The sequence below is a fragment of the Scardinius erythrophthalmus genome, assembly GCF_964197995.2.
Source record: "Scardinius erythrophthalmus genome assembly, chromosome: 5".
Lineage (NCBI taxonomy): Eukaryota > Metazoa > Chordata > Actinopteri > Cypriniformes > Leuciscidae > Scardinius > Scardinius erythrophthalmus.
Window position 1 is genome coordinate 842,144 of NC_138225.1, and position 25,813 is coordinate 867,956.

General features: G+C 36.8%; 1 protein-coding gene across 1 annotated transcript in view; it reads left to right on the forward strand.

Annotated features, from left to right (window-relative positions):
- Positions 1–21,754, forward strand: part of dcc (DCC netrin 1 receptor) — a 294,705-nt gene extending 272,951 nt beyond the window's left edge. The window contains exons 27-29 of the mRNA XM_081365686.1: positions 1,636–1,851; positions 10,158–10,300; positions 19,220–21,754. Coding sequence (XP_081221812.1) covers positions 1,636–1,851; positions 10,158–10,300; positions 19,220–19,309 — 449 coding nt within the window. The 3' untranslated portion in view covers positions 19,310–21,754. The remainder of the gene's footprint in view (positions 1–1,635; positions 1,852–10,157; positions 10,301–19,219) is intronic.
- Positions 21,755–25,813: the final 4,059 nt, after the last annotated feature.

Consider the following 25,813-nt stretch of genomic DNA (forward strand, 5'->3'; position numbering starts at 1 on the left):
ACTCTGGCGTGATGAGATCCGAGCGCCGGAGGTCTGGGTCACGCTGACTTCAGTTAACACACGATCAACATGTATTTGCATGATTACAGCTGGAAAAATACAACTTTTGTTTCCAAATGACCAAAGTGCACATACTTTAATGAGCCACGGTCTGTGCCATCGTGCAAACTACATTTGAATTATTAATTCAATAACTGTCAATCTTACAAGATTCCTCAATTTCAATCAAATTATGTTCTCATCACTCAAATCGATTCTAATACTGAATATTAATTTTCTCCAGAGCAGCTAGATATATATGTAAACTAAAGCTTTGAAACAATCTGTATTGTAAAAGCACTGTATAAATAAAGGCTTGACTTGAACCCCAAATTATTATTTATTTGCTTTGAGGTAAAACTCACTGAGCTCTTAATTTAAACAATGCAATAATGCAGAAACAACGAGCTCATTGAAGTAATGAATACTTGTTTGTCAACAAATAATTATGACATTTAGAAAAATGTAGCATTTATGCCTTTCATTTGCATAAAGTTGAGCTTTCCCATTTTACTACTTTAGTAAAATCATCTTGATTTAAGAATTTTTTGATATTTTGACTGGAAACAAGACAAATATATTATAAGTATGAAAAGGACTTTTTGCAGTGTGGCTGCTGTTTATGCCTCTCATTTGCATGAAGTTGAGCTTTTCGTCTGATGTGTGTGTGTGTGTTTTCCCCAAGCATTCGCCTGATGTGTGTGTGTGTGTGTGTGTGTGTGTGTGTGTGTGTGTGTGTGTGTGTGTGTGTGTGTGTGTGTGTGTGTGTGTGTGTGTGTGTGTGTGTGTGTGTGTGTGTGTGTGTGTGTTTTCCCCAAGCATTCGCCTGATGTGTGTGTGTGTGTGTGTGTGTGTGTGTGTGTGTGTGTGTGTGTGTGTGTGTGTGTGTGTGTGTGTGTGTGTGTGTGTTTTCCCCAAGCATTCGCCTGATGTGTGTATGTGTGTGTGTGTTTTCCCCAAGCCTTCTGCTTATGTGTGTGTTTGTGTGTGTGTGTGTGTGTGTGTGTGTGTGTGTGTGTGTGTGTTTTCCCCAAGCATTCGCCTGATGTGTGTGTGTGTGTGTGTGTGTGTGTATGTGTGTGTGTGTTTTCCCCAAGCCTTCTGCTTATGTGTGTGTTTGTGTGTGTGTGTGTGTGTGTGTGTGTGTGTGTGTGTGTGTGTGTGTGTGTGTGTTTTCCCCAAGCATTCGCCTGATGTGCGTGTGTGTGTGTGTGTGTGTGTGTGTGTGTGTGTGTGTGTGTGTGTGTGTGTGTGTGTGTGTGTGTGTGTGTGTGTGTGTGTGTGTGTTTTCCCCAAGTCAAGTCACCTTTATTTATACAGCGCTTTTTACAATACAGATTGTATGAAAGCGGATTCACAGTGATAACATGAAAATAATACAAACAAAGTTTGTTTCTAGAAGAAAATTGCATCATCGTCCACCTTAAGTAAGGCAGATCAATAATATTGTTGAATATTAAATGTCCCCAACTAAGCAAGCCAAAAGCCAAAGCAACAGTGGCAAGAAACCAAAACTCATCAGCCGTTATGTAGACGAGTTGAGCTCTGCATTCCAAGCGTTCTGCTGATGTGTGTGTGTGTGTGTGTGTTTCTCAGCGATGGCAGCAGAGGGCGCTCCTCCAATGGCTCCTCAGCAACAGCAGACGCTGATTCCCACGGCCCAGTCGGAGCCGCCGGGGCCCGAAGAGATTCCCAGCAGAACAATCCCGACCGCATGTGTTCGACCCACACACCCGCTGCGCAGCTTCACCAACACACTCCTGCCTCCTCCCATGGGGACCATCGAACCCAAGGTCTACAACCCCATCACAGGTGAATATCAGCCGTTCAGATTCAGAGCAGCTTGTGCTAGTTCAAGAGAATCTTCAGCATGAAAGGGAAGTATAATAAAAGAGAAAAGCAAGTAAATTAAAGCGATCTAGTTGTTGTATTCATGACCCTTTACTGTCTAAGCGCTGCAAATGTGTCTACAACGTGTCTACTAAGATTGCTTTTTTGATATAACGAGTAATGTAATGCATATTAAGTAACGTGCATTTCGTAATCAGATTACTTTTTTGATGTAACAAGTAAAGCATTTTAAGTAACATGCATTACATAATCAGATTACTTTTTGATGTAACGAGTAAAGTAACACATTTTAAGTAACTGGCATTTCGTAATCAGATTACTTTTTGATGTAACCAGTAAAGTAACGCATTTCAAGTAACATGCATTACATAATCAGATTACTTTTTGATGTAACCAGTAAAGTAACGCATTTCAAGTAACATGCATTACATAATCAGATTACTTTTTGATGTAACGAGTAAAGTAACACATTTTAAGTAACTGGCATTTCGTAATCAGATTACTTTTTGATGTAACGAGTAACGCATTTCAAGTAACTGGCATTTTGTAATCAGATTACTTTTTGATGTAACGAGTAACGCATTTCAAGTAACTGGCATTTTGTAATCAGATTACTTTTTGATGTAACGAGTAACGCATTTCAAGTAACTGGCATTTTGTAATCAGATTACTTTTTGATGTAACAAGTAACACATTTTAAGTAACTGGCATTTTGTAATCAGATTACTTTTTGATGTAACCAGTAAAGTAACGCATTTCAAGTAACATGCATTACATAATCAGATTACTTTTTGATGTAACGAGTAAAGTAACACATTTTAAGTAACTGGCATTTCGTAATCAGATTACTTTTTGATGTAACCAGTAAAGTAACGCATTTCAAGTAACATGCATTACATAATCAGATTACTTTTTGATGTAACCAGTAAAGTAACGCATTTCAAGTAACATGCATTACATAATCAGATTACTTTTTGATGTAACGAGTAAAGTAACACATTTTAAGTAACTGGCATTTCGTAATCAGATTACTTTTTGATGTAACGAGTAACGCATTTCAAGTAACTGGCATTTTGTAATCAGATTACTTTTTGATGTAATGAGTAACGCATTTCAAGTAACTGGCATTTTGTAATCAGATTACTTTTTGATGTAACCAGTAAAGTAACGCATTTCAAGTAACATGCATTACATAATCAGATTACTTTTTGATGTAACCAGTAAAGTAACGCATTTCAAGTAACATGCATTACATAATCAGATTACTTTTTGATGTAACGAGTAAAGTAACACATTTTAAGTAACTGGCATTTCGTAATCAGATTACTTTTTGATGTAACCAGTAAAGTAACGCATTTCAAGTAACATGCATTACATAATCAGATTACTTTTTGATGTAACCAGTAAAGTAACGCATTTCAAGTAACATGCATTACATAATCAGATTACTTTTTGATGTAACGAGTAAAGTAACACATTTTAAGTAACTGGCATTTCGTAATCAGATTACTTTTTGATGTAACCAGTAAAGTAACGCATTTCAAGTAACATGCATTACATAATCAGATTACTTTTTGATGTAACCAGTAAAGTAACGCATTTCAAGTAACATGCATTACATAATCAGATTACTTTTTGATGTAACGAGTAAAGTAACACATTTTAAGTAACTGGCATTTCGTAATCAGATTACTTTTTGATGTAACGAGTAACGCATTTCAAGTAACTGGCATTTTGTAATCAGATTACTTTTTGATGTAACCAGTAAAGTAACGCATTTCAAGTAACATGCATTACATAATCAGATTACTTTTTGATGTAACCAGTAAAGTAACGCATTTCAAGTAACATGCATTACATAATCAGATTACTTTTTGATGTAACGAGTAAAGTAACACATTTTAAGTAACTGGCATTTCGTAATCAGATTACTTTTTGATGTAACGAGTAACGCATTTCAAGTAACTGGCATTTTGTAATCAGATTACTTTTTGATGTAACGAGTAACGCATTTCAAGTAACTGGCATTTTGTAATCAGATTACTTTTTGATGTAACGAGTAACGCATTTCAAGTAACTGGCATTTTGTAATCAGATTACTTTTTGATGTAACGAGTAAAGTAACACATTTTAAGTAACTGGCATTTCGTAATCAGATTACTTTTTGATGTAACAAGTAACACATTTTAAGTAACTGGCATTTTGTAATCAGATTACTTTTTGATGTAACCAGTAAAGTAACGCATTTCAAGTAACATGCATTACATAATCAGATTACTTTTTGATGTAACCAGTAAAGTAACGCATTTCAAGTAACATGCATTACATAATCAGATTACTTTTTGATGTAACGAGTAAAGTAACACATTTTAAGTAACTGGCATTTCGTAATCAGATTACTTTTTGATGTAACGAGTAACGCATTTCAAGTAACTGGCATTTTGTAATCAGATTACTTTTTGATGTAACGAGTAACGCATTTCAAGTAACTGGCATTTTGTAATCAGATTACTTTTTGATGTAACGAGTAACGCATTTCAAGTAACTGGCATTTTGTAATCAGATTACTTTTTGATGTAACAAGTAACACATTTTAAGTAACTGGCATTTTGTAATCAGATTACTTTTTGATGTAACCAGTAAAGTAACGCATTTCAAGTAACATGCATTACATAATCAGATTACTTTTTGATGTAACGAGTAAAGTAACACATTTTAAGTAACTGGCATTTCGTAATCAGATTACTTTTTGATGTAACGAGTAACGCATTTCAAGTAACTGGCATTTTGTAATCAGATTACTTTTTGATGTAACGAGTAACGCATTTCAAGTAACTGGCATTTTGTAATCAGATTACTTTTTGATATAACGAGTAACGCATTTCAAGTAACTGGCATTTTGCAATCAGATTACTTTTTGATGTAACAAGTAACGCATAATAAGTAATGTGCATTATGTAATCAGATTACTTTTTGATGTAACAAGTAACGCATAATAAGTAATGTGCATTATGTAATCAGATTACTTTTTTGATGTAACAAGTAACATATTAAGTAACATGCATTACATAATCAGATTACTTTTTGATGTAACGAGTAACACATTTCAAGTAACTGGCATTTTATAATCAGATTACTTTTTTGATGTAACAAGTAATGGATAATAAGTAATGTGCATTACGTAATCAGATTACTTTTTGATGTAACGAGTAAAGTAACGCATTTCAAGAAACATACATTGCATAATCAGATTACAAATGTGGGCGGGGCTTAATTGTGTCTATGGGGAATTGATTGGATGGTTGGATGGTTGTGGTTTGCTATTGGCTGATCTCATGTGAGTGACAGGTTCCCCTGCCCACATCATCAGAGAAGAGAAGAGACGCTGCAAGAGGAACTGATTCTGATTCAAGATTACCAGGAACATTAGTTTGAAACAAGGATCTGCAATCATTTAGAATAAACTTCAGTATCTATCTATCTAAAACAATGATCTGCAGTCATTTAGAATAAACTGCAATATTCCACAAAAAAACACAAGAATATTCCATTTTGAAAAGAAGAAGAAAATATCATTTTATTCTTAGTAATGTTGGGGTTTATTCAGTTTATTCTAAGGAGCGAACAGGGATCTCGTGGGTGTTTGAGTCTGTAGCCAGAGGAGAGATGATCGAGACGGAGAAGCGAGTCTCTCGGTGTGAAATCAGACAGTGAAGAAAGCGCTTGGTGTGTGTGTGTGTGTGTGTGTGGTTTCCCATCGGTGGTTGTAATGTTCATCGATTGCATCTTCATACGGATGTGAAACTCTCTGAGACGCAGATGCTCCGGGCTTCTCGTTCCTCAGGAGATCTCAGGCTCTTCTGGGTGTTCGGTCTGGGATGTTGAAGACTTCTTTCCCCCGGAGTTAAGATATAATTGGTTTTGCTCAAACCGTTTTGTGGATGTGGGTCTCCGAACACCCGTCGCTCTAGACACTTTTCCATTACGCTCGAGCACAGAGTCTGAACGGACTCTCAGGTTCTCCACAAGGACCCGTTTACAGGATCCTGCAGCGAGGGCAAATGGAACATTCCAGGAATCTGATTAAAAGATTCTCCCTGAAATCCATCGAGGAAAACTCAATCTGAGTCTGATAGGAGAGACAGTAGATCAGTCTATCTATCTGTCTGTCTGTCTGTCTGTCTGTCTGTCTGTCTGTCTGTCTGTCTGTCTGTCTGTCTATCTATCTATCTATCTATCTATCTATCTATCTATCTATCTACTTCTCTGGAAGTCTTTCTGATCAGACTGTCGTTCTGTCGTTCTGTCTCTCCTCCATTGCTGTGCCTGAAACACATTTTAAAAGGTTTCTTTGGAAAACTAATCATTTGTTTGAAGCTTGAAATGTATCTTCTCCCCGAGGTTGTGAATTATGACTGATCGAGTAAAAGCTCCAGTTAGTGTGTTATCGGGTTGTGTTGTATTACTAATGCTTTGAGTTACTGATGTTAATTAATTGTTGACAAGGAGCCGAGTGTAAATCAGCTCTGGGTGAAGCCGCAGACGTGCATCGACTCTCGCAACACAAACACATGAAATAAAGCTTTAGTGTCTCAGGAGACTCCAGCGTTTCAGATGCTGTCGGGTTTATATTTACTTCACACACTCCGGGCTTTTGTTCCTCTTGTTTCAGAAGAGCTCATCCGTCTTTTAAAGAAATATTTAAAGCCATTTCCATCTTCCCCGAGAGAGACGATCAATCGATTAGACTTCATCTCAGTCCTGCACTTTTCCACAGAAACACAGTCTCTTTCAACTGAAGAGTCCAGACAATGAATTCACTTTCTCTTCACCCTGCAAAAAACATGTTCTTCCTCAGTGTTTCTGTCTCGTTCTCCAGCACAAACATCTCAACATTCTTAAACAAGACACATTTACTGGAGAAGCAAAATGACTTAAGATATTAAATCTTGTTTTATGAAAAATGCATCAAAATAAAGTGAGTTTGAGTTTAAAACAAGAACTTGATTTTGATGCAATTTTGATGCATTTTTTCAGAAATGTAATATCTTCATTTTTCTTCTCCAGTAAATATATCTTGATATCCGTACTGGAAAACCGAGAAAGACTTTTTTTTTTCAGTTAGTTTATATTTTCTTGGTCAGTTGCTATGATGCTTCTGTAGGTTTTGCTTTATGGTGAAACTTATGGTGAAAACACAAGTATAATGCTTCATAAAAACAATATTACTGCCAAAAAATGATGTTCTTCCTCAGTGTTTCTGTCTCGTTCTCCAGCACAAATATCTAAACATTCTTAAATCAAGACACATTTACTGGAGAAGAAGCAAATTGACTGAAGATATTAATACTAAATAAAGTGAGTTTGTGCTTAAAAGAAGAACTAATGTCTGTTTCTTAATCTTGTTTTCCCTTTGAATTAAGTGTCAGACATTCGTTCCTGTTTTAAATACAAACTTAAAACTGTTTTCATATCTTCAGTCCTTTTGCTTCTCCAGTAAATGTCTCTTGATTTTAAAATGTTCTTAATTTTGAGGAAGAACATCATTTTTTGCAGTGTTTTTTCCCAGAATGCATTACAATCCTGTGACGAGGCGTCTCTAAGCATCAGTGAAGAAGAGATTGAGGAATAAACCCGTGGAGAGAAACGGGACGAGTTAAACGGCGCTCAGGGTTGATGGAGTTTTTACAGCGGTGTCGGTGATGTGAGGAGTCGTGTGGCAGACAAACCTGAACCATCCAGCCATTTCACACACACACACACACACACACACACACACACACACACACACACGCACGTCCTCCACTGAGAGACACGATCTGTCCAGATATTAAGACGAGAAGAGCAGAGAGAGTGTTGACTTGGGAACGGTAGAGGACGAACCTCATCAAAACAAAGAAAATATTATATTTTGCATGAAGAAAATGAAGGTTATTTTAGGCCCAGTTTGATTTCCATGACAATTAAACACATTTACTGACAAATAATGCTTAAATTCTCATTCTCAGTTATATTTCTCATTGTTATAGGACAATCAATGTTTTGTTGTTTATTTAAATATGCAGAACAGCAAACACAACCATGCATGATGTATAAATACTTTACTATTTGAATAATGCATCATTATTTTCATGACAATTGAAATAATTGTTATTGCTGTGTTCATCTGAATGTTTGAGGCTTAGTCATATTTCTCATTGTTACAATGTACAACGTTTTGTTTATTTAAATCCGCATGGCAAATCTACAAATGCTACCAGTATAAACACTTCACAGTCTGAATAACATCATTTTCTTCATGCGAAAGAAAGGTGTTGTCTGTGTCTGTGGGCTGAACTGTGACCCAGACGTGTTTCTGATGGTTTTATGCGACTCCTCTGTGAGTTCTCTGATGTGTTCCTCAATCTAACACTCATTCCCGCTGAACGAGGCCGTCTGTGCCGGATTCAGCTTCATCTGACACAGGTTATGAAGATCTCTGACGCATGTTTCGGGGGGTCGTCTTCGTGTCTCTATGAGAGTGCGTGTGTTTAAGTGTGAATGAACGTGCTTCGGCTCTCTGTCTCCTGATCTGACGGTTAACGAGCGTTAAACATCTCTGGCTGATGGACAAGAACAACCATGATATCCCTGACCCAAACCAGCCTAAAGCGCTCACACACACACACACACACACACACACACACACACACTGCAGAACATGCTGTTCTCGCTCAGTGTTTATGACTGGTTTCCAGTCCAAATATCTAAACATTCTTAAATCAAGATGCATTTACCTAAGTAGTAAAATGCCATAAGATATTAAGGGCTCTATCTCACACCCAGCGCAATTGACTTTGTACAGCGACGCATGTGTCATTCCTATTTCTCACCCGCGCACAGCGGACTCTTCCCTCCACAGACGCACGTCGGTAAATTAGGGAATGAACTTGCGCTCCCGGGGGCGGTTCAGGGAAAAGAGGAGGCGTGTTCCGGCGCAAACGTTCCCTGGTGCTATTTTGCAGTTTCAGAAAACAATTCCGCCTCTGACCAGGAGAAACCCTCGTCTAAAGTCAGTGGCGCGTTGCACATGTTATTCAGAGGCTATTTTAAGGGCGCATGCTTGGCCATAATGTAGCGTGAGCACAACACACACACACTTTGCTTCTCTCATCTACACAGATGCAGCAGTTCTCATTTTTAGAAACCCATACATTATTACAAGGAAAACTATTAACACACGAGGGAAATCATTATTGTGTCCATGAAGATGTGAAAAATAGGCATAAATCTAGCTTACACATTTACCCAAATAATCATTGCGTTTCACGCTTGATACTTGCGTTTCAGATCGTTAAAATAGGGTCCTAGGTCTTGTATTCTACGGTAATAAATCAAGTTGTTGCTTAAAAAAAGCAAAATGATCTGCCAATGGGGTCAGAAATAATGTTAATTCAAACAGAAACATAATTATTTTTCTGACCTCATTGGCAGATCATTTTGCTTTTTTTAAGCAAAAACATAAGCATAATATCTTATGGCATTTTACTACTTGGACTGGAAACCAGACAAAAACACTGAGTAAGAAAAGCATTGTTTGCAGTGCAGTCTCAGTCTGGTTCAGGCCAGTGCAAAATGTGGATTTTCGTGGATATTTGCATCACTGCCAAATTGAAAGTTGAGTTGAAAGTGATTAACAGAAGCGTTCTGGAGTCGGCGAGTGCCAGAAGCCTCAGCACGAACACCGGCCATAAATTGCTTTACAGTTGACTGGAAATCCATATCAGAGAAAGATTGAGCCGTTATTACCGTGAGAATGCTAACAAGCTCCTCTGGCGTCTGCGTTTCTGCACATCAATGTCTTTAAGGGGTTTTGTGATATTCTAGAGGCTCAGTTTTGTGGCGCGGTCATCTGTAACATGACTGTGTGAGGTTTCCAGTGTCAATCGCCTCCAGTTATTTTAGCTGTGCAGAAACAGTTCATTATGCTGATGATATTGCAAACTAGTCATGTGTTCAATTCCCATACAGGAAATGCATTAACTATTTTATTTATTTATTTATTTATTTATTTATTTATTTATTAAATTTTTATTTCTTTTTTTTTTTTTTTTTTTTTTTTTTTATCCAGCTTAATAAAGCAACCTTGAGTTTTGGAAAGGCACTATAAAATAGAATACATGAAGATCCTGAAGACCGTAGTGTTATAAATGTAAATGTATATAAAGCTGATTTTCAGTAATAATGGACAGATGCATGAGTTATGATGATGTTGTGTCTGCTCACAGGTGGGAGTTTACCCAAACCACAGGTGAAGACGGCGTCGCTAGGGCAGGCTGGGAAGGCCCGATCGCCGTTACTGCCCGTTTCCGTGCCGACCGCTCCCGAATCCACCGAAGATGGGCCGAAGCAAGCCGACGACCCGGCGAGCGTGAGTTACCTGCGCTGTAAAAACAATTCTGTTAAAATTACGGTAAAATACCAGCAACCAGAATGTACTGTAAAAAAAAATACGGTAACAACATTTTAGGTTTTACAGACTTCACAAAATGTTACAGTAAAAAAAACGTATTTCACTATCTGATATAATGAGAACTTACCGACCTAATAAAGTATTATAATATCTGTTTTGTACTATTGTAATTCACTGACATCCACCAATCACAGTGGAGATGAGAGTCACATGATCAATCAAAGCTCGTCACAAGCAGCTTTTCCACAAGAGAGTTAATACTAATATACAGAAGCTGCACAGTGTCATTCACACACACACTAAACACACACGACAGTGTAAAAATGATATAAACACTAATTTAACAACATTAAATGTAACATAAAACCCTAATGTACATCACTGATTAGAAAAGACTATGAAGAAACATTTATTTCAACAAAAATACATCAGATGTGAAGTGTCACGCAGGGAATTGTGGGAATGAACATTTACGGTTTTTCACTGTAAATTATACAATAACTTGTTCTTTTTCCCTTCCAAAAACTGCAAATTTAACAGTATTTTACTGTAAAATTACATTAAATGTGCGGTTAGATCTATCACAGTTTTTACACCGTAGCATTTTTACAGTCTTTTACCATTAAAATCACGATAATATTTCACAGTGCATATCCATCATGTCTGATATCCTGATCGTTTGGCTTTAACACAGATTTCACCATTCGATTCCGATTCACAAGCTTGCGATTTGATTCAGTTCTCATTTGATTCATTTAGAAATATATTGGTACAGTACAGAAAAAAAACATACAATATTGCAGGTTAAGATGACTACTTTGACTACAAACATTTAACTTGCATATAAAATAAATAACTTTTTAATGACATAATGTTTCTGCTCCAAATTAATTTTTTAAATATAAACATACTGACTGTAGTATGTGTTTAATATACAAAATGTATTTAGCAGCCAGGGTAGTCTAGCAACTCTCCATTGACTTTCCAGCTGCAAAAACCTAAATTGGGTCAGGCCAATCACGTCGTGTATAGAGTAGGCGGGGCGGGCTTAACATAATGACGCCAGAGTTGTGACGGTTCCCTGCTACTTGAAAACAAAGAATGGCCGATGACGAACAGCGGTCTTTCCAATCGGCTTTGGCCGCGACTCTGCTCTTTTCTCAAAGAAAAACTTAACTCCAAGTCCTCCAAAGAACGGCACTGAAGTCATTCTTAAAAAAAGGAAGATGTGTTCGTAGTTTTGCCGGCCAGATATGGCAAAAGTTGAATCTATCAACTAATCTCCGCTGTTGGGAAAACGCTCTGATTGGTTGAAGCGCTGTCCTATTGCGTGCGGAGGGAATTTGAAAGACAGCCGTTATCCCGCCCTCGGATTGAGCCGTGACTATGGAGTCAAACATCTTGATGTAGGTCTGGCTTGCCAGGCTATACTGACTGAATTTACTGATGAAACTGACAGGGTTTGAAATCTGACACTTTGTTTCATATCATGTGATTCACCATATGATTATTGGATGGCAGATGATGTTTAGTGACGTTAAATCTGAAAACAGCTCAGACTAAAAGATCGATTCTGGGGATTTAAGAGTCAACATCAGTTTATCTAAATAAAATAGAGAAACTGAAATATCCACCTGATCCTTCCACTGGCTTTCAGTCTCTCTCCAGGAGTCGCTCTAAATCACGTCCGTAAGCCGAAAGCTTTAATAACTGTTTATCACTAACGAGAATCTTCTCATTTAAACCTCAAGCAACGATTTGACTCACTTTCCGTCTCTGAAAGAACGATTGAAGGATCTGTGATTCAAAACAGAATCCCTGCCTCTGAATCATTAATATTTCCTGAGGATTTGAGGAAAACGTGGCGTCTTCATTGTGAATCATTGAAGAGATAAGACTGAGAGAGTAAGAAGAGAAAGTCTGCGAGTGTGTGTTTGATTCGTTGATGAGGACAGAGAGAGAGAGAGAGAGAGAGAGAGAGAGAGTTCGGGCGAGCGCAGACACGGAAAGGTCAGGAGAATTTATCCAGACACATATCTGTTTAATTGGAATGGCCTTTTCCCATCAGAGATGAAGCAAATAAACAAACTGACAGGGATCGGACGCTTCACCGGCCCGATGAGGCGATGTTGACCGTTAATACTGTGTGTGTGTGTGTGTGTGTGTGTGTGTGTGTGTGTGTGTGTGTGTGTGAGCTGTACAGTGTTTAACCGTACACAAAGTGCATTCCCCTAAAACAGGGATTCCTTGTTAGTCATAGGGATACTGTACATAATAACTGAAAAACTATCAATATTTAAATAGCATATTTAATATTCAGCAGAGACACGTTTGGTTTGTGGAGCATGATGTGTTTTGTTTTGTTATGGAAAAATCATGCCAGAAGATTAGAGACTGACAGGAAAATTAAGTTTTGTGTTTTTGCTGAATAACTTTGAAGAAAGTGTAAGCCAAAATAATAAAACATCACATGAATTTGAAATATAGAAATATGAAATGATGGGGAAAAAAAATTATATTTAATGAAAAAAAATATTAAATAAGTCCCTGTCTTAGTGAGTCCTAATCATTCCTAAAACTGATTCATTCAAAACGGCTTGTTCATTCATTGACGAAGTAAGTGACTTGACTTTATCAATAGGTCATTGAATCATTCGTTCAACCGATTCATTCAAAATAGTTCATTCAGGAACGAAGTAAGTGACTTGACTTTATCAATAGGTCATTGAATCATTCGTTCAACAGATTCATTCAAAAGGGCTCATTAATTCAAGAACGAAGCAAGCGACTTGAGTTTATGAATAGATCATTGAATCATTCGCTCAACCGATTCATTCAAACGACTCATTGATTCAAGAACGAAGCAAGTGACTTGACTTTATCAATAGGTCATTGAATCATTCGCTCAACCGATTCATTCAAAATAGTTCATTCAGGAACGAAGTAAGTGACTTGACTTTATCAATAGGTCATTGAATCATTCGTTCAACAGATTCATTCAAAAGGGCTCATTAATTCAAGAACGAAGCAAGCGACTTGAGTTTATGAATAGATCATTGAATCATTCGCTCAACCGATTCATTCAAACGACTCATTGATTCAAGAACGAAGCAAGTGACTTGACTTTATCAATAGGTCATTGAATCATTCGCTCAACCGATTCATTCAAAATAGTTCATTCAGGAACGAAGTAAGTGACTTGACTTTATCAATAGGTCATTGAATCATTCGTTCAACAGATTCATTCAAAAGGGCTCATTAATTCAAGAACGAAGCAAGCGACTTGAGTTTATGAATAGATCATTGAATCATTCGCTCAACCGATTCATTCAAACGACTCATTGATTCAAGAACGAAGCAAGTGACTTGACTTTATCAATAGGTCATTGAATCATTCGCTCAACCGATTCATTCAAAATAGTTCATTCAGGAACGAAGTAAGTGACTTGACTTTATCAATAGGTCATTGAATCATTCTTTCAACAGATTCATTCAAAAGGGCTCATTAATTCGAGAACAAAGCAAGCAACTTGAGTTTATGAATAGACCATTGAATCATTCGCTCAACCGATTCATTCAAACGACTCATTGATTCAAGAATGAAGCAAGTGACTTGACTTTGTCAATAGGTCATTGAATCATTCGTTCAACAGATTCATTCAAACGGCTCATTAATTCAAGAACGAAGCAAGTGACTAGACTTTATCAACAGGTCATTGAATCATTCACTCAACCGATTCATTCAAAACATGAATTCATCAGGAACGAAGCAAGTGACTTGAGTTTATGAATAGATCATTGAACCATTTGCTCAACCGATTCTTTCAAACGGCTCATTAATTCAAGAACGAAGTAAGTGACTTGACTTTATCAATAGATCATTGAATCATTCGCTAAACCGATTCATTCAAAATAGTTCATTCATTGACGAAGTAAGTGACTTGACTTTATCAATAGGTCATTGAATCATTCGTTCAACAGATTCATTCAAAATGGCTCATTAATTCAAGAACGAAGCAAGCGACTTGAGTTTATGAATAGATCATTGAATCATTCGCTCAACCGATTCATTCAAAACGTGAATTCATCAGGAACGAAACACTCAGAGACGCAGTTCTGCTCCTGTCTTTGTTTGAAACTATTTTCATTGGCGAGATAGAGCAAAAACAGACACTTTTTGTGTTTAAAACCCAAGTAATTTAATATTAAAGTCTTGTTTCTTGAACTGTTGTATAAAGTGAATATCCCATTTGCTGATATTCTGGAATCAGGTTTCATGCTCGAGTGATATCGCTTAACTATAAATGAAAAAATAAATAAATAAAAAACTCGTTCAGAGGCAATCAATGACTCAGTTTTTGCATTTGTATCTGTTCTGGAGGCGTTTTCCCCCGAGCCGCTGTTAGATCTAACCCTGCGTGAGTCTAAACTCAGATTTGATCTGTCAGAGCGATTAAAACAGTCTTTCCCTCCGTCGTCCCGATGTGAACCATCTCTGAGGTCGTGACCTTGGCTGGACTCATGATGGGATTTCTGGTGCGCCGGACGATGGATCCGCTAACAGCCGCGTGACTGATGCTGGGAGACCAGAGGACGAGGCTGATGTTATAGATGTTATAGATGGAGCTCAGAGCACTCCGTTCACAGATAACCAATAACAGCGGCGGATATTGATGCAATAACCACACTAATTGTTTGCGATGGATCTGAAGGTCAGGCACTTATGCGTGTGCTCATAAAGCGCTTCAACTTTTCAATATCACACTGACCTTTTCAAACCTTTTGGCTTTCAACCATGTTAAAAGTTTCTTTGTTTCGAGTGAATCTTGAAACGCTGCGTCCTGAGACACTTCCAAATGTGGTTTTAAATCAGATACATATTCAAAATTATGAAATATTATTGCAATTTAAAATAACTGTTGTCTATGTGAATATCTAGTAAAGTGTAATTTATTCCTCTGAATGTTCAGCATCATTACTCCAGTCTTCAGTGTCACATGATCCTTCAGAAATCACTCTAATATGATGATTTGATGATCAAGAAACATTTATGATTATTATCAGTGTTGAAACAGTTCATATTTTTGTGTAAACTGTCATATATTTAATTTTTCAGGATTCTTTGATGAATATAAAGTAAAAAATAAAAAAACAGCATTTATTTGAAATAGAATCTTTTGTAACATTATAAATGTATTTACTGTCACTTTTGATCGATTTAATGCGTCCTTGATGAATAAAAGTTTTAAAGAGATTTGATACTTTTATTCATCAAGGATGCGTTAAATCAATCTTGTTATCCCAAACTTTATCACTGCTTAATAAAATGACATAAACACATCAGAATTACTAAAACTTTAACTAAAGATTAAAAATTAAAATGCTAACACTTTACAACACGGTTGCGTTTGTTTGCTAACAGTAGTTAACATGAACTAACAGTGAAAAACACTTCTAAAGCATTTACTAATACATTATTAAAATCAAAAGTTGTGTCTGTAAATATTATTTAATGAGCTAACATGAACAGTTAACAAATAAAGATGCATTAACTTATTGGACATAATTACCATAAAAAATGAAAACTAATTCAAGATATTAATAAAAACTATAATAGACTCTTGAAAATAAAGCTTCTCTATCGGCATCGATGAAGAACCTTTAACATCCATGGAATCTTTCCAAGGTTTTTATAGTGGAGAAGGTTCTTTAAAATATTAATATGTTCATGTTAACAAGTAAAAAAGTCAATAACCCGTGAATGGTACGAGGAAGACCCACCATTAAAAACGTGATCATCTCTTTACTTTATATGGAATGTATGGCAACCTTTGTTATTCTTCTTTATTTTTATTTATTTGTTTATTTATTTATTTATTTATTTATTTCCTGTTACAGTTTTTTTCAATTGCTTAAGCACAATTTTGAAAACAGGGCCCGGTTTTTCAAAACCCTTCACACAATTAGCACAACACTACACCAAAGTAGCACAACACCTCAGATCATTTGCAAAATGAAACACTTTTGTCAAAACTATACAATGTCTTATAAAAACCTTATTTTGTTGTCATAACATAAACACAACCATCATATGGTCTGACTCTGTTTGAATCAGTTTAACACTCCTGTGCTCAACCTAAAACACTTTTAGCATTTACACAGAAAGTGTAAAAATAAATTCACCAACACCACATGACACCAATTGTGCAGACTGATGAAAATAATTTATTTTCATGTACTCAAGTCAGTCAATACTGAACAAATATTCATAAAACATTTTCCAGTTTTCATATATTATTACTGAACATACCATTGTACTCTAAGCTTACAGTAATACTGTAACAAATTACATATCCAGTTCAGTACCGAAAAAAAAACAAAAAAAAAAAAAACTAAACATCTCTCCGCCTAGCTGGATCTGGCCACAGGGCTTCGTCAACATCACAGGCTATATTTTCATTTGCAAGGCAACGTGGGAAGAATCTTTTTGAGTGACGAATCCACCCTTGTATGGATGCTGGTTCAATTTGATCACATGCTTCCTCCATAGCTTGAATGAGGGGCATCTGGACATAGGGCCGGAGATCATAAACCTTCCACCGCCATGTTGAGAAGAACTCCTCGATGGGGTTCAGGAAGGGGGAGTATGGTGGTAGGTATTGAACTGTGAATTGTGGGTGTTGTTGAAACCAGTTTTGGACCAGAGCAGAACGATGGAAAGCTACATTGTCCCAGATGACAATGTATTGCATCTGGTCCCTTTGGTTTGCTGCTGTGATGATATTGTGTAATCTGTCTAAAAATGTAAGAATGAGTTCAGTGTTGTAAGGACCCAAGTTGGCATGGCGGTGGAGGACCCCATTCTGTGTAATGGCAGCACAAAGGGTAATGTTACCCCCACGTTGCCCTGGTACATTGACAATAGCCCTGTGGCCGATGATGTTTCTTCCCCTTCTTCGTACTGTTGTCAGGTTAAATCCAGCCTCATCAATGTAAATAAACTCATGTGGGACTTCCTCCGCATCCATTTGCAAAACTCTCTGAAATACAGCAAAAGATCACATTGTGTAGATCAGTATACTGTAGGTCTGCTATACAGTAAAATTACATGTACAGTAAAAAGGTTATGTGTGCAGTACACAATACTACAGTCAGTGAACAAAACGTACCACCACATATTCACGCCGCAGGACTTTCACCCTGTCTGAATTTCTTTCAAATGGCACTTTATACAGTTGTTTCATCACAACTTGGTGTTTTTTAAGGATACGGGCTATTGTTGACAGAGAGACCTGTTGGACATTATTGAAAATTAGGTGATCATTGACAATATGGGCTTGAATTTCTCGAAGTCTGATTGCATTATTGGCCAAAACGAGGTTTATGATCTCTCTCTCTTGCTCCTGTGTGAATATGGGGCCCCTTCCTCCTTGGTGTTCACGACGTTCAATCCTATGTTGGCCAAACAAAATACACAGCTTACTGTAAAATGATACACAGGAATATATACAGTACCAAAATATAGAGTACATATACAGTACTGTTGATATAGTACATGCAGTAAGCAATGGATTTTCTGTTGACTGAAGAGAAGTTTCTCACCTGTGCTCTTGACGAAATGTCCGAACTATTGATGCCACTGTGTACCTGCTTAGGTTAGGCTGTACTCTCAATCCAGCCTCCCTCAGTGTTAGTCCGTGGTTTATTACATGGTCCACAATTGTAGCACGAATTTCATTACACAGATTTGGTTGTCTTCTTCTTTGTGCATGTCCTACCCCTCCTCCAGGTCTTCCTCTCCCTCTTCCTCTTCCTCTCCCTCTCCCTCTCCCTCTCCCTCTCCCTCTCCCTCTCCCTCTTCCTCTTCCTCTTCCTTGGCCTCTTCCTCCACCTGGTACTCTCTGGATTCCCCCTCTCATCCGCACTCTCCCTCTTCCTCTGACACCATCCATTTTTGTTGAAGACAGGTGAACTTACCTGTTGCCTTCTTATAGTGCTTTAACCTGATTGGTGTGTCTACAATTAAGCACCAGTGTGTGTGCACACCTGGTGCCTGTGTTTAACCAATTGGTTCATGGGTGTGCTCATTTGAAAGCCTTTGCTTTGAAATTGCAAGGAAATGACATCATGATAAATTTCTGTGTCAAATGCATACAAGTGTGTTTAGTGTTTTGCAAATCACTGTGTGTAATGTTTTGCAAAAAGTGTGAAGTTGACAATGTGCTTACAGTTGTGCAAATCTAGGCCGGTGTTTTGCTCCTTGAGTGTAAAGTTTTGCTAATTGTGGGAAAGTTCTAATTTTAGTGTGTAAGCAATTGAAAAAAACTGTATGCAAGGTGTTCCTCTGTTAAAAAAAAAACAACAATAAAAAATTAAGTAATAAAAAATAAAAGTAAATGAAATAAAAAATAAAGGTAAATAAAATAAAACTAAAAGTAAATAAAACTAAAAGTAAATTAAATAAAATAAAAATAATAATAAAATAAATAAAAATCTGTAAAAAAAAATAAAAAATAAGTAATAAAAAATAAAAGTAAATGAAATAAAAAATAAAGGTAAAAAAAGTAAATAAAATTAAATAAAAATAATAATAAAATAAATAAAAATCTGTAAAAAATAAAATAAAAAAAATTAAGTAATAAAAAATAAAAGTAAATGAAATAAAAAATAAAGGTAAATAAAAAAATAAAAAAAGTAAATAAAATTAATTAAATAAAATTAAATAAAATTAAATAAAATTAAATAAAATTAAATAAAATTAAATAAAAAATAATAATAAAATAAATAAAAATATAAAAAATATATATTTGAATAAATATGAATACATTTAGAAGAGCTGTTGTTGTTAGTGTTTGACTGTGACGTTGTGTGTTTCAGGTGTACGAGCAGGACGATCTGAGTGAACAGATGGCGAGTCTGGAGGGTCTGATGAAGCAGCTCAACGCCATCACGGGTTCAGCCTTTTAACACACACACACACACACACACACACACACACACACACACACACACACACCACAGGGGAACGGACACCCGGAGCGAGGAACCCCATACTCTTCCTCGGCTCCGGAAACCCCTGAAACGGGACTGAAAAAGGGAAAAAGACTCGGACACCGAAGCTCTCACGGACCGCTGGGAAAGCGTCTCTTTTCTAACAATGTCTGAGATTTTATACGTGTTTACTTTCACGGCCGATGCTCAAACTCTCCGGATCGCCAGGATTCATGAGTTTAATCCGCTGATGGAAGCCCTTCTCTGACGGGATTATTACTGAGGACTTTCTCCAAACCCAGACTGACGTCTCAATGTCTCAGAGAACTCCTGAACATCTTCGCCAATCTATTGCTGCCAAAATCCTCGCCGAGGAATTATATATTCACCGTTCCCAACCGGACATGGTTTGAGTTTTCAAGGTTTGCTTTAGTTTGTAGTCACGTCTCTTTGTGAATCTCTCCGTTCATCATTCTAATGTCAGATGTGCAGGACCGTGCTTTTGATTTCCCATCGTGTGTTTTATTCTCCACGAGTTCCAGCGCTGGGAAATGAATCCGCAGAGACGCTCTCATCAATTCAACACAGACGCTTTTCATTTCTCTCTTTTCTCTTTGCATTTAAAATGTTGTATGTGTGTGGAAGTGCAAAAGAGACTTTTTTTATGTGCCTATATCTATATTTTTGTTCACATTTTGTCACCTTATTTATTTACTATGTGCTTATTAGCGCTGATCTGAGGCCGCGAGACAGAAGACGAATGCCGACATTTGATATTTTCCCTGTAGCGACGCTGTTTTTTACTGTACAGAGCGACTGATGGACTGGTGTCTCGGACTGGGTTTCTACCGATATATTTAATATATGATTTAGAGTGTTCCTTTCACGGTAATTTATGAACACTATGTGATTAATTCTACAGTAGAGCTTTTATTTACCCATTTGGAGAATAAGGAATTCCTAAAGGAATTCTGGGACGGATTTCACTGTGTTTTTCGATGTGATGAAGATTGGAAGATATTTTTGCGTCAGCATCATAACACACCTTTGTTTGTCTATAACGGTTTTTTGTGTGTGTCATAAATGTGATCGACGACATTCCTGCCAAAAGTGTTTGGATTTTTCCATAATGTTCCGTCTGAAATCCAGCAACATTTTGTATTGAACTCTATCATTCCCTCATAACCTGTTCACTGCAGAGATTCCTGCTCTTCCTCAGTGTTTCTGTCTCGTTCTCCAGCACTAATATCTTAAATCAAGATGCGTTTACTGGAGAAGAAGCTAAATGACCTCAAATGCATTTAAAATGCCAAAAAATTGTGAGTTTGTTCTTAAAACGAGAAGAGTTCAGAAAAATCATCTTAACTCAAAGGGAAAACAAGTTTTATTTTTTGAGCTCATTGGCTGATATTTGTTCTTGTTTTACGCCCAAACTCACTCATTCCTCAGAAAACATGGAATGTTATGTCGCTTCTCCAGTAAATGTGTCTCGATGTAAGAATGTTTAGCTATTAGAGCTGGAGAACGAGACAGAAACACTGAGGAAGAACAGGAGGTTTTGCAATTCCTGCTTTAATGAACAAGTTCGAAACCATGAAAAACTCCAGAATCTTCTGTTTTCTGTTCACACTGATCACGAGCGTCGAGCTCCAGAAAGTCTCATAACAGCAGTTCATATGTCCTGTACACTAGATTTCATGTATTCTGAGTACTTTATGATTTTAATGAACTAAAATTGAGTCAAATGCAGAGTATCGTATGACTTCAGAAATCAAGCCACTGTTATTTCTAGATTTTCTGTCTCGTTCTCCAGCACAAACATCTAAACTTTCTTAAATCGAGACACAAATTTACTGGAGAAGAAGCAAAATGACTGAAGATATTAAGACTTGATTAATGAAAAATGTTTGAGTTTAAAACAAGAACTAATGGAGTCAGAAAAATAATCTTGTCTCCCTTCAAATTAAGTTAGTTTCTTTGAGCTCATATATAGTCATGTGATCCACTGTTATGACGCTGGGGTTTGGACCACATGATGACAGAAACGTTGAGGAATGACCCGATCTCTGAAAGGTTCATTAAAACACCTTCATCGAGGGACTAATTAGCTGTGTTAATATAGGATCGGAAGGAAATGTTGGCGTGAAAATGTGAGAGGAGGAGGAATCATTCTTATGTGTAGTTTACTTCATCCTTAAATTGTCCGATTTTAGCGTCGTTAACCAAACTAGAGTAGAGATTGAGAACGAGATCTGGTTTCTGGTGTGAAGGACAGGAGCCGATGCTGAACCTTCTACCATGAGGACGTTGTATACGATTACTGGTTTTGTAATGCACTGTAGAACAGTCCAATGTTCCTTTTTATATAGAAATGTTATTTGAATGGTGCATTCTTTTTGTTTGATAAATAAAGCCTTTGATAATAAACTGTGTTTGTGTGCGATCTTCAGCCGGGTCACATGATGTTCCACGAGCTTCACTGAGGAGAAGAAGCAGGAGAACTTGTTCTTTTAGAAAGGTCAAGAAAGGGTTAAAGCTCAATCTGACTGGCACAACAACAGACATGCACAGATGTATCTATCCATCTATCTCTATCTATCTATCTATCTATCTATCTATCTATCTATCTATCTATCTATCTATCTATCTATCTATCATTCCATCTATATATCATTCTATCTGTCTGTCTGTCAACTCTTAAAAATCCTCGAGTCATTTTCTCATAAAGCTGAAGAACAAGCTCAAATGAAGTTGTTTAATGAATTAAAGTTGTTTGTTTTAAAGGTGTGTGAGTTTATCTGGAGTCATTGTGAGCCGCTCAGAACTGAAGTGAATCCAGCAAACCCTCAGTGATGAAGATCACAGCCTCATGTACGGTCAGTAGGTTGTGAAGCTGGACGTATCAAACACACACACACACACACACACTCTAATGCAGTCAGAGATGAGTCCTGGTCCAGTATATCCCGCAGCGCTCGCTCCAGCGCGACACACAGCAGATGTCCTGTAAATGTCTGTGATTAATGGAGGCCGTGTGTGACATATGCTTCAGCAGATGCTTCACATGACAGGAGAAGATTTCACTGGTGTAAAGACACTGTGACCATCAGACGCCTGTCCTGCAGGACCTGAACACAATGGCTCCGATCCAAAACCCGCTGAGCCGCTTCATGAGATATTACATCAGATATTGAGATAAGAAGACAAGACGCTACAGGCAAAAGCATTGTTTTTCGTGCACTGCTCAGTTTCAGGGACTATTTTCTTCTTTAACGTCGTCTTCTTTCAGACTATTGTAAAGAAAACATCCAAACTACACATTTGAGTGTTTATTTTGTTGCACTTTATCTATTTGTGTCTGCAGTGGGGAAAGTTACCTTTAAAAGTAATGTGTTACAATATTGCGTTACTCCCTAAATAAAGTAACTAATTGCGTTACTTAGTTACTTCTGTGGAAAGTAATGTTACAGTATTGCGTTACTCTATAAGTAACTATTTGCGTTACTTAGTTACTTTTTGGAAAATAATGTTACAATATTGAGTTACTCCCTAAGTAAAGTAACTAATTGCGTTACTTAGTTACTTTTAGGAAAATAATGTTACAATATTGAGTTACTCCCTAAAAAGTAACTAATTGCGTTACTTAGTTACTTTTGTGGAAAGTAATGTTACAGTATCGTGTTACTCTATAAAAAGTAACTATTTGCGTTACTATGTTACTTTTTGGAAAGTGATGTGTTACAATATTACGTTACTCCCTAAAAAAAGTCACTATTTGTGTTACACATTACTTTTGTGGAAAGTATGTTACAATATTGCATTACTCCCTAAAAAAAATTACTATTTGCGTTACTATGTTAATTTGTGGAAAGTAATGCTACAATATTACGTTACTCCCTAAAAAGTCTCTATTTGCGTTACTTAGTTACTTTTGTGGAAAGTAATGTCACAGTATTCATTTACTCCCTTTAAAAATAACTAATTGTGTTAGTTACTTTTGTGAAAAAAGTAATGTTACAAAATTGCGTTACTCCCTAAAAAGTAACTATTCACGTTGCTAAGTTACTTTTTGGAAAGTGATGTGTTACAATATTATGTTACTCTATAAAAAAGTAACTATTTGCATTACTAAGTTACTTTTTGGAAAGTAATGTGTTACAATCCTACGTTAATCCCTAAAACAGTAACTAATTGCATTACTTAGTTACTTTTGTGGAAAGTAATGTTTATTAATTATGTCAGTAATGTCAAATTTTAAAGTAATGTGTTACTTTACTAGTTACTTGAAAATGTAATCTGATTATGTAACTTGCATTTCCCCGAACACTGTGCGTCAGTAGTTCAGTCTCAATGTTTGTAAGTCAGAAATCTCCACTTCAGCAGCTTCACACACACCAAACTTTACAGTTTTATTCATATCTATATTCTGAAGGTTTGTTCATATATAATTTGCCTGATTTATACAACATTTTATACCTAAAAACATTTTATTTTATTTTTTTACATTATTATTTATGCCGAGATAAAAAGAGAAATCCAGAATCTCCTCTGGAAAAACATTTAAAATGTCAACAAATCAAACGAGAATTTTAAACCTGGCTTCATCCAGAGTTCAGATTTCTGTTAGAAATGAATGCAAATTAGTGCATATTTAATTAGATCATGCATTTTTAAAGAAAACGTGTAATACAAGTTTAACATCTTAATGTACTGTGATTAATCAACTTAGGAAAAGTATGGTGAGATCTGTTTCACTCTATCCGTTTGTTTTGTTTTATAGCACAAATATCCAAACATTCTTAAAGGGATACTCCACTTTTTTTGGAAATAGGCTCATTTTACAACTCCCCCAGAGTCCTACTTCAGTCAGTGAGACCAGAAACTGTCTGGTTACTGATATTCTTCTAAATATCAGAAACTCAGCTGAATGGATTCGAAAACGGTAAAACTCAACTGTTTAACTCTGGGGGAGTTGTAAAATGAGCCTATTTCCAAAAAAAGTGGAGTATCCCTTTAAATCAAAATACATTTACTGGAGAAGAAATATGACATACAATATTTTCTAAAAAATTAGTGAGTTTGTGCTTAAAACAAGAACTAATATCTGCCAATGAAGTCAGAAAAATAATCTGAGCTCAAAGGGAAATGTTTAGATGTTTGTACTGGAAAACGAGAGAAATACTGAGGAACAACATGATGTGCAGTGGTGTTGTCTTGCCTTAGTAGTCCAACTAGGTTTTGATGTTTCACTATATTTTTCAAAATATATTTCTCTCAACTTCAATCATAGATTTTCTCTGTTGCAAAAGAAAAGTAAGTGGTGAGAACTTGCTGTTCCTGTTACAGTATGTTCTGCTGTGTGTTTGTGATGAATCTGACCCAGGATCAGCAGGTGGTTTTATCAACGCCTTCACATGTATTTTACACTTTAGGTGCATCAGGTTCCACTGCAGGAATGATCTCAGGCCTGTTTGAGAATCTCAGTCTCGTGGAGTCGTGGTTGAACAGAAGCTCCTGCTGGAAAACGTGAGGTTTGTTCTCAGAGCTTCGGGATGCTGCTGTTTCCTGATCCTCTGAGTTGAAAGTGGATGTGTGTCAGATGCAGTGTATTCTCACACACCTCACTGACACCTTTCGCTAATTTACTGCCAACAAAGCCTCGAGCTGCACCGGTGGGCCGACAGAGGTGTGAGCTGTGTGTGTGTGTGTGTTCGTGTCTCTGATGTGTGTGTCGCACCTTTGTTGTGCTGCTGGATCAACATTAAAGAGCGATTCACGAGTCACAGAACTGAACTGAACTGAACTCAACATTACTCTACTGATTAAACACATCTCAGGAGAATACTGATTCAAATTATTCATCAAAACAATGTATAAAATGTTCATATTTGATGATAACTACAAACTTCAAAGTTTTCATCTGATACTCATATCTTATTTTATTTCAACTGTATTTTAATTAAAAATAAAGGGTGTTGCTAAGATGTTGTGAGGGTGTTTCTAGGGCATTGTGAGGATGTTGCTAGGTGGTTGCTAAGACATTGTGAGGGTGTTGCTAGGTGGTTGATAAGGTGTTGTGAGGGTGTTGCTAGATGGTTTCTAGGGCATTGTAAGGGTGTTTCTAGGTGGTTGATAAGACGTTGTGAGGGTGTTGCTAGGGCATTGTGAGGGTGTTTCTGGGTGGTTGCTAAGGCATTGTGAGGGTGTTTCTAGGTGGTTGATAAGGTGTTGTGAGGGTGTTTCTAGGTGGTTGATAAGTTATTGTGAAGGTGTTGATAGATGGTTTCTAGGGCGTTGTGAGGGTGTTTCTAGGTGGTTTCTAGGGCTTGTGAAGGTGTTTCTAGGTGATTTCTAGGGCGTTGTGAAGGTGTTGCTAGATGGTTTCTAGGGTGTTGTGAAGGTGTTTCTAGGTGGTTGATAAGGTGTTGTGAAGGTGTTGATAGATGGTTTCTAGGGCATTGTAAGGGTGTTTCTAGGTGG